Genomic DNA, 9,203 nt, shown 5'->3' on the forward strand with positions numbered 1-9,203 from the left:
TTTTATACATGTTTGTTACTTGGAGGACTAAAAATATACAGTTATTAGTTGGACTACTAAAAGTGTACGAAATGTAAAGTTTCAAAATCATCAAAATTTTTTGTCCAATCTTAAATTATTACTCCTTCCATCTCAAAATTTTTGTTGCACTTTAGGAACAGAGCTTTCTATCAACAATAATCATTGAAGAGAGGTATTCGCTCAATCTTCTAAATGCTCTATCTTCAATTAGTGGTCACAATTGAAAATGTTTTATGAGTCTTCAGAAGGAGAAAAAAAGGTGGGCCTTTTGTGCTTCCATGCATTATTAAGTGTGCATGTTGTGATGTACATGCATAAGGACTATTTCTTGTTTTGAAACTCATGCATCTGTTTTGAACTTGGAAAACAATTGATGACTATTAATAGACGGGCTTACAATAATTACATACAAGTCTCTTGTGCCTCTAGATATAAGGGTGAAAAGGAGAAGTGGAGTAAAAATTAGTTTCCAATTTGGGTAAATAATAATAATTTTGAAACAAACTAAAAGAGAAAATCCGACACTTTCATTGGGACGAGAGAAGTAATAAAGCGAATGTTTGCATCTTGAAGATGTCTAGATAGACGAGGAGACAAATGGTATGGGAAGCAGCGTCTTTCTTTTACAACTTGCTGACAGCTGAATCCTTGGATGGTTAGCATGAGATGAATTGCTTCAATTTATAGTAGATTCAAGCAGTTGATTTCACTGTCCCAAGTAGTTGCCAAAACGCAACACCTTGAGGAAGAGAGGGAAAGGAAGGCAGGAAAAAAGGCAGAAAGCAAAGTCCAAGTAGCAGGAAAATAGCATCCAGGATATATATAGGTCACATTTAAGGCGTTCCTTAAGTACCCCCAAAATAATTGTTTGATATATTTTGTTTTTTGTCAGTAACGATATATTTGTATAACCTACTCTATCCTAATCTAAGGGGGAGGGGGAGCCTAAGGAGGCTGTGGTAGGGGGCTAGTGGGTATACAGATCCAATTAGACCAAGAGAGTGCTATGGCACAACCCTTAGATTTTTTTCGCTGCAGGGAGAAAGCCCCTCCCTAGTGGCCACTGAGCCATTGGCCCAGTGGGTTCCAAAATAATTGTTCGATAACCGAAATAATAATAAATATAAAACTAATAGAACAGGTTTTGAAAACTTAAGATCACAGAAAGAAACGGAGGAGAAAAAAAAAAGAAAAAAGAAAAACAATATTAATGAAACCTCTACATATTCATCAAGAAATAAAATATATTTTGGCAGTTTTGCCATGCAAAGGTAGCATAAAAGAATTCAGAAATTTGAACTCTCTCGTCTCATCTGCCCAATTTGATTACTGATATCTGCAATACTCTCCATCTACTATTCTGTCCATAACTCGTGGATGATTCTAGCCCACTCCATCATCAACCTTGGAACTTTTGACGCTTATGTTTTTTGACAACCAGCGCTGCTAAAAATGGACCCACTTAGCAATCATGCGTGCAACCAAACATAAAACAGACATTCAAACCCTCCATTACGTGTAACCCATGCCCTTTTAAAGTTTGCATTGATGAATGAGCCACCACATAATTTATCTCTATAGAAACAAAACAGAACTTTGTACATAGCTAGTTAATGGATCCCAAGTTTATAACCACAAAGATATTTGTACAGTGATGGCATAAACACCATATGTTTCAAATAGATCTGGTTTAATGCACTGTGGTTTAATACAACATCTGATCCCAAGCACAGAGGAAGAGCTGCATTTGTATCTGAGTGAAAATAAACCATTGGTTTTTCAGAGGTGCATGGACAGAAAACCCTTCTTTGGATCTGGGCAAACAGGGGCCATTTTAACAAAATGAGATGCTTTCAACAATTCTTGGATTGACAAAACAACAGTCCAGTTCCAACTATTGACTAACAAGGCAATTCTATTTGCTCTCTAATGCTTAACTGTGTGATACATTACTCGTCTTTCATGCAGAAATAAGCACATAGACAAATCATTTTCGAGCCATATGCAAAGCCCGTTAAACACACATAGGCTAGTATCCTACAATAGCAGATTATGGATCAAAGAAATGCAATATTCACTTGCACATCAGAACCAGTCAAAAGCTTAATTTGGAACTTAAAGAAAACAGGCAACACTTTAACCACGGTTACAACCCTCAAATAAAAAATATCATATATAATAATTGTAAAGTTTCCTAGTGCTCAAGTGCCCCATTCCAGTTAACATCTCAATTACTAGCAGACTTTTAGTACCATCATTCAATATCTGTTCTTCATTGAAAATGCTAAATAATCATGTAACTCAATTCATTAACTCTTCAAAGTGTAATGCTTAAGTCTATATTGCCAAGTTCAACACACTACCAGTTTAAAGAACAGCCAGATTCCAAACCTTACTTAGATTTCTTCTCAAATTATCCAGTATACCTCAAGGTAACAAATCAAAATTTAGAAATAGAAAAGGCGTGAGCCACAAAACAGCCAAAACCATTTGATTATGTAATATATAACTTTATTACAGGCGTCAGTTATCCAACAAGCCTCTAATCTTGATTGTCTGTTGAAACAGTCTGAAGTCATAGAGCAGCACAAAGAGGCCTGAGAGCAATGAAAGGTAATACCAATGTGTTTTTATTGGGAAATCAAACATCTTTAGGTTTTGCATGTTTTCAAGGAAAACAGAACTCTCACCATTTCATAAGGATACATGGACTAATTGCAGAAGTCTATCTAGAGAATGCAAGTTCTCAACAAGCATATGTATATATTCTTGTACCTTTATTATAACTCCCATTCACAATTAGCACACAAATAGGGAAAAAAAAGAAAAGAGCCTTTGATGACCCCTCTTTTACCTTTATTTTCTTCCCTCAATTATAGAATGAAGTTTAGATTTAAACCAATTCAATAGAATTGCTTGATAGTTACCAAAAAAAAATGTAGCTTAGCCAGACTTTCTACAGTTATGGCATCCCAATACATAGAAAGGAAGTTTGTTTTGCTATTCCTTCTTTTTATTTTCTTTTCTTCCCTCGATAATAAAATGTCAGTCTAGCTTGATAGTAACACAAGACTGTAGCTTCCCCAAACCTTTTAGATAGGTCAAGATATACTTAGCAGAATTATGTCATCATGTCATCTGAGATGGGTGCTCAGTAAATAAATTACGGAGAGATTCTTGATTGACCAAGCAGCAAATCCTATTAAAAAGAGAGAATGCATTCTGAATTGCTCATTTTTACCAAAACCACAAATATTTGATCAGCTTCAGTTTGATCTTGTAGTATTAAAAAGACACAAGTTAACAGCAATGGCCAGAGTAATTCACGAGATCAACATACAACATGCAAGGACCAAAAATAAGGGAGATCGGTTTCAGGTATGATACAAAACAAGACCAACTTCACCATTTATTTGACAAGCATCATAGCCAACATAATAATGGTTTCACTACATGTCTGACAGTAGGGGGAAAAAGGTCAGATATTTGCCCAAGCCCCGAAATCCATAACTGATTCCCCAGAAAAGCCATAACTGATTACCCAGAAAAGAGGTAAGGAAAATAAAGCAAAAATACACTCACACCTTTCTAGGCTGTTGTTTTCCACTTTTCTACCCACTGATCCAAAATCTTCAGGAGGCCACATCTACATAAAGCACCAAAAGTTATTTTCCTTTTCAAAATGCAGGATGAAGAAATGTTCTGCAGAAAATTGTCAAGTGTTTACATGATTCAAACAAAATGAAATAGGTTGGTCACAGACTTCTCAATCACGTACAAAGTAAACCACCTTGTGCACAAGCCACTGCTCATCTGGTTATTATTTATAGGTGTCCTTTACATGATTCACTCTCATTGATATATGATAAATCCATATTGGATGCTTCAGTAGAAAGCTGAAAGTGGGAGTCCGACCTTCAATATTGAAACTGACCTAAAAGTAAAAACCTCACTCACTTATAGATCGCTCACAAAATCCATGCAACTACCATCTCTCCAAACAGGAAATTCAAATTTTCTACTCCAAACTAAAGTTCAAAAAAAATTAAAAAGTTGAGAACTTTGATCTCCACAATCAGATTTTCCTATGCAAAAGATCTATAACTCCTCCCTTCCACATACAGCAAAACCAATTTCCACTTCCACGTACCCTCTCCCTAGGCTGCTCCCTATTATCCAAATAACTCAATGACTTTGACAGTAGGGCTGCAATTACCACATAGCTAAGCCGATGCTTAATATACTAGACTCAAATAATTCAGATTTGCCCAGAAGGTAACTTTTAACAATGTATGCATCAAAGCTCAAATTCTACTTGAAAATTCAATTACATTATTCTTCGATTTCACAAATGTAAAAATTTCTGTAGCCACTTAAATGAAATCTTTGGGACTGTGTAGAAGTCTAACAGTGGAGATTACAAACAGTGCCTGCTGTGGGGGAAGAATCAAAAGTTGAGCTTGGATCTTTTAGCAACTAGGGAAGATTTATGCCTGCTGTGGTGAATGGAAAGAATTAAGAGTTTATGGAAGAAAACAAGATCAACTGAAACTAATTTTTTTTTTCTTTTCTCTTTTTTGTTGCTTAATGATGATGGAGATTGAAGCACTTGTAATTTGCAATCACTACCCTAGAAAGCAAACAATTAGCTACTACGAATACAAGGAAATCCTTGATATCAAAGTCCACATGGAAGAAGTCTCAATGTGACATGTGAGTCACGCATTACGTTTTTGAGTATCCTTGTGCATCAAGCTGCATGGCAGATGTCCTAACTTACACTGAGCAGAGTTGAGCTACACCATCATCATGTAGAATCTGTTCGGTTGGGTGTAAGATATTTTCCAGCAAAACGTTGCGGTTGTTACTTCTTTTTTTAATCAAAACACAATATACCTTTTTCAGGGTAATCCTTTTTCATCTTTATTTAGGGTCTAACTTTTTCGTCTTCTTTCCCTGAACATTGAAGCATAACTCAATTTTTCCCTTCAATTAACAAACCATTTCTGGTAAGCATCTGACCATTCAAAATCTATTTTGACAGCATCCACCATCTTACTGCTCATTTTTCTCCTCTAACTTTCACCACCAACCTATCCACTTTTAACAATATTTACCATGCTCTAATCTCCTCACAAGTACTGGTGCAACCATCAAAGAAACTTGAATTAACAGTTGGAGAGCTAAAATTGATGAACAACACCTCTTTGATATAAGATAGAGCATTCCTTGATAAACCTCAATGATTCAGAAAATGGCTTCTTACTAGTTAAGTATTCTCACAACAGCTTTGGGATTGAAAATATTTGAAATCTGAGCATAAAGCCTTAATGACTACAAGTAGCTCCAATCAATAATACATTCCTTCAAAATACCAAAAAAACAAATTGAAACAATACCATTAAATAGTCTATTTAAGTTGAATTCACGTACCACCCAGAAAACTCTGCCCTCTAAGAGCCCATAAGGAACAGGTCCAAATTGCCTTGAATCTCTAGAATTATGTTTGTTATCTCCCTCTATCCAGATATGTCCCTTCGGCACCTACAGTTACAGAGAGATAGTGCACTTTGTTTCATGACAAAATTACTCATAAAAATCCACTCTTTACATTGATGACATAACACAACTACTTTCTGCGAAAGCTTAAGAGCCATTACATGAATAACAAAATAGGAGAACACACATTAACATATTACAGATACACAGCCTGAATTCAAGTGTACGGTTGATGTGTATATGCATTCGAGCACATATAGCATTAGAAACTGTTAAACCACTGCTCAGTCAAAGTAGTATCAATGACGTCAATAAAAACAAAAAATGATGCTAATCACAAAGAAAACAGAATACGAGTCTCATTTTAAATCGAAGATCAAGTACTCCAAAGCCTTTATCCTCAAAGGAAAACAAAAAAACAAAAAAATCACCAAACGTCCAATACAGATCCATAAAAACCAGGAAAAAAAAAAAGAAATCCATATAAACAATAAAAACAAATTAACGCAATGATATTTACAACAGCAGTTGCCTCTTCGTTACCAACAGCATCACCTTCAACACCAACTATTCTCTTGATCACAACCTTTCGGGGTTCTTCAGGGCTCCGAATCAGGACCACTTCACCCGAAGCCATTTTCCCAAATCGGATTGATAGTCTCTCTACCAGGACTAAACTTCCTGTCAGGTTCAATGTGGGTAGCATGCTAGGTCCCATAGCCTACAACGAAGGAGAAAATACCAATTAACTGAACTTTTCTTCAAAAGATTTTAACTTGATTTTTCTGCAATTGAAAAGATCAAAGAAAGTCTGGTTTAGTAGTAATAACCAGAGCACAGGTACAGAGGAAAGTATTGGTGACATGAAGGCCGCAGAAGAATTTGGCCACCATTAGTGTTCGATCAAATGCATCTTTGACAGTTGGGATCCAATGCCTGAAAACTTGAAGACTCATTTCTCTATACTTCGAGATTGACAAGGTTTGCTCTGATTCTCCAAAATTTGAATGCTCATATAGTCAGAAGCATGAGACCTGCGTTGGTTTGCATTTTTCTGAGCTCAGTTAGGGGCGTAAAGAATGAGCTTTTTATCGAGCTTTATGGAACATAGAATTTTGTTCAAATTTAATTTGATTAGTTAGCAAATGAACGAATTCGATTGAGTGTTGAGCAGTCTAATTCATCTTTTAACCTTAGATTCTGCTGTGACTTTCTTGAAGAAGCCTAGGGAAAATATATTGCAAGGAAGGGTTGGAACTTTTCAAATTATTCTGAGGCAACCGCAAATGCAAAATTACTACTAGCATTGAGAAGAAAGATACCATTTTCCTTGAGATAATCACTCAAGCTTCTGTACAATTTGATTACTGTTTTTTCTAAATAGAAATTATTATCAAATTAATTAAGGCCATATGTACATATTTTGATTTTCTACAAATTAGTGGCTACTATATATAAGATTTAGCTGAAATTTAGTAAGTTTCAACATTTTCCTTTGATCAGCTTGAGTTAGTGGAGTAAATACAAAATCTTTTTCAATGAATGTTATAGTTGTTCCACACCTATTCTTTTGTCAATGACCAGCTCAACAAAGCTAACAAAAAAAAACCCCAAATACAAGTTAATATACCAATAATGCCCTTTTAATCTTATTTGTATCTTAATTTTTAAAAGGGTTAATTCCACTTTGTCCCCCCAAACTTTGGACGATTACCCACTTAAGTCCCTAAACTTCAAAATGGGACACTTAAGTCCCTAAATTTATAAATACCTCCCACTTAAGGAAAATTGTTAACAAATCATGAATACCGTTGGTGGTCGAAGTGTCCCATTTTATGAGGGTTTAGGGATTAAAGTGTCCCTATTTATAAGTTTAGGGACTTAAGTGGGAGGTATTTATAAGTTTAGGGACTTAAGTGTTCCATTTTGAAGTTTAGGGACTTAAGTGATAATCGTCCAAAGTTTGGGGGGACAAAGTGAAATTAACCCTTTTTAAAATAACGTACTTGGTTAAATAACTTCTAGATTTCCTTTTCTCTCTCCAAATTTCTTTGCCAAGAATCTTTTACATGTTATGGAGAAAATACTTGTTCTTTTCTGTTCGGTAATGATTTGGAATAAAGCGCATGTGTTAGAAAAAAGAGCCTTCTCTTAACATTATTTTCAACTGGGGAAAGGCATACTTGTGTATGTAGCCAATTAGCAAATAATTCATTAGAGGAAAAAGCTAGATTGAAGGTTTTATTAGGCTAATAAGTTATTTGCAGTAATTGAGCTTGCAAGTTGCTAGAGAATCGGCATTGATATTGTTGCAGCATAATCTAGTTGAAAATTTTTTTTATTATGAACATGGATTGTTGCTATAACATTGAAATTGTTGGAGATTCTAGCTCGAGTATTTTCGTAAAATTCAGAAATGGTAGAACGCATAGTGCCCAAATTTCTCAGCAAGTGCCATAATCATTATGCCTTTACCCCCACATATAGTCATATTTTTAACTCTTTATAGTGAGGGCACTCGTTTTGAGGGTCACTTTACCCCTTTTAACTATATTAGTACTATTAATTTATCCTCTAATGCTATTTTCTAATCACTTCACTCCATAGATAATTTAACTCAACATATTAATGAATTTTTGACAAAAATACTCTTTTATTTATAATATTACTGCATTATTATTATCACTTTATCTCTTTAAATTATAGTGATATAATCATTTTACTCTCTAACATTATTTTCTATATATTTTACCCTATCGTTAATCTAAAAAGCATGTTAAAATTTTTTTAATGTATTTACCTTTTTTTATATATAATTAAAAATAAAAAAAGTTGAAATAATTATCCTTTTTTCACTCTAAGATTCCAAAAAGATAAAAATAAAAGAATTTTCTCAAAATTTTTTCACACTTATTAATTACTAGGAAAAGAAAAGGAGATAGGACAGAAAGAGACAGAAAACAAGGAAAAAATCTAATATTATCATATTACTTTAATGTCCTCGGGCTTAGGATTGGAATTGGGTAGTAAACAGAAAAGCAAAATAATTTTAAAATAATAAAAATATTGAATTCTTTCTTATTTATATTAAAAAAAAGAATTGAGCTCTTTCTCTCTCCCTCTCCTATTTTTCTATTTTTTTTCAATATTAATAAGATTGCCAAGAAGAAAGAAATTAATGTTTTGACTTTTTTTCTTGATACTAAAAAAAAGAAGAGCCACTCTAAATCTTTTATTATTTTTATCATACAAAAAAAGGGTACTATCTTCTAAAATTTTTTAGCTTGCTTAATTTGGTTTAATGATGGGATAAATTGCCTAAAAAATAACTCTAGAGGATAAATTAATAATAAGATTATAATTTATGGAGGTAAAGTAATAATAATTCTAAAGGTTAAACATGTCTTATCACTTAAATTAATAAAAGTTTGACCGTTAGTCTTGGGAGTAAAATGACTAAAAAATAAAGTCAAGGGGGAAATTAATAGTAACACTAAACATTAAGGGGGTAAAATGATAGTAACACATGGATAGTTGGTAACTGTATAGATGAAGCTATTTGCATCGTGGAGGATCCAGACTCGAAATGCCACTTGAGTTGCTGCCTAGATTCAGTCGTATAATTTCCATTCCAGAATGAATGAAAAAGAATAGTATCGGAAATAAAATCGTATAGAGCAAAG

At 34.0% G+C, this 9,203-nt stretch overlaps 1 protein-coding gene across 3 annotated transcripts; it reads right to left on the reverse strand.

Annotated features, from left to right (window-relative positions):
- Positions 1–1,208: 1,208 nt before the first annotated feature.
- On the reverse strand, positions 1,209–6,689 carry LOC113709561 (mitochondrial ATP-independent inner membrane protease subunit 1a-like). 3 transcript variants are annotated; one of them, XM_027232355.2, is made up of 5 exons: positions 6,351–6,687; positions 6,041–6,241; positions 5,455–5,565; positions 3,604–3,667; positions 1,209–1,464 (listed from the first exon to the last, which is right to left on the reverse strand). In XM_027232355.2, the coding sequence occupies exons 1-5, from the start codon at positions 6,474–6,476 to the stop codon at positions 1,421–1,423; spliced, it is 546 nt and encodes a 181-aa protein (XP_027088156.1). In that variant the 5' UTR covers positions 6,477–6,687; the 3' UTR covers positions 1,209–1,420. The 3 variants fall into 3 exon arrangements, with proteins under 3 accessions (XP_027088156.1, XP_071921515.1, XP_071921514.1); XM_072065414.1 differs by having other exon boundaries at positions 1,209–1,467; positions 3,606–3,667; positions 6,351–6,686; XM_072065413.1 differs by lacking the exon at positions 1,209–1,464 and adding an exon at positions 1,504–1,835 and having other exon boundaries at positions 3,606–3,667; positions 6,351–6,689.
- Positions 6,690–9,203: the final 2,514 nt, after the last annotated feature.

This window comes from Coffea arabica, chromosome 9e (assembly GCF_036785885.1).
Source record: "Coffea arabica cultivar ET-39 chromosome 9e, Coffea Arabica ET-39 HiFi, whole genome shotgun sequence".
In the NCBI taxonomy this organism is placed as follows: Eukaryota; Viridiplantae; Streptophyta; class Magnoliopsida; order Gentianales; family Rubiaceae; genus Coffea; species Coffea arabica.

Bases quoted from the DNA above. Each gene is read 5' to 3' on its own strand.
- LOC113709561 (XM_072065413.1), bottom strand. From the start codon at position 6,476: ATGAGTCTTCAAGTTTTCAGGCATTGGATCCCAACTGTCAAAGATGCA. The intron at 6,242-6,350 runs GTTATTACTACT...CCTTCGTTGTAG, and splicing joins TCCTCTGTACCTGTGCTCTG to GCTATGGGACCTAGCATGCT. The intron at 3,668-5,454 runs GTACGTGAATTC...TGCTTTATGTAG, and splicing joins AGGGCAGAGTTTTCTGGGTG to ATGTGGCCTCCTGAAGATTT.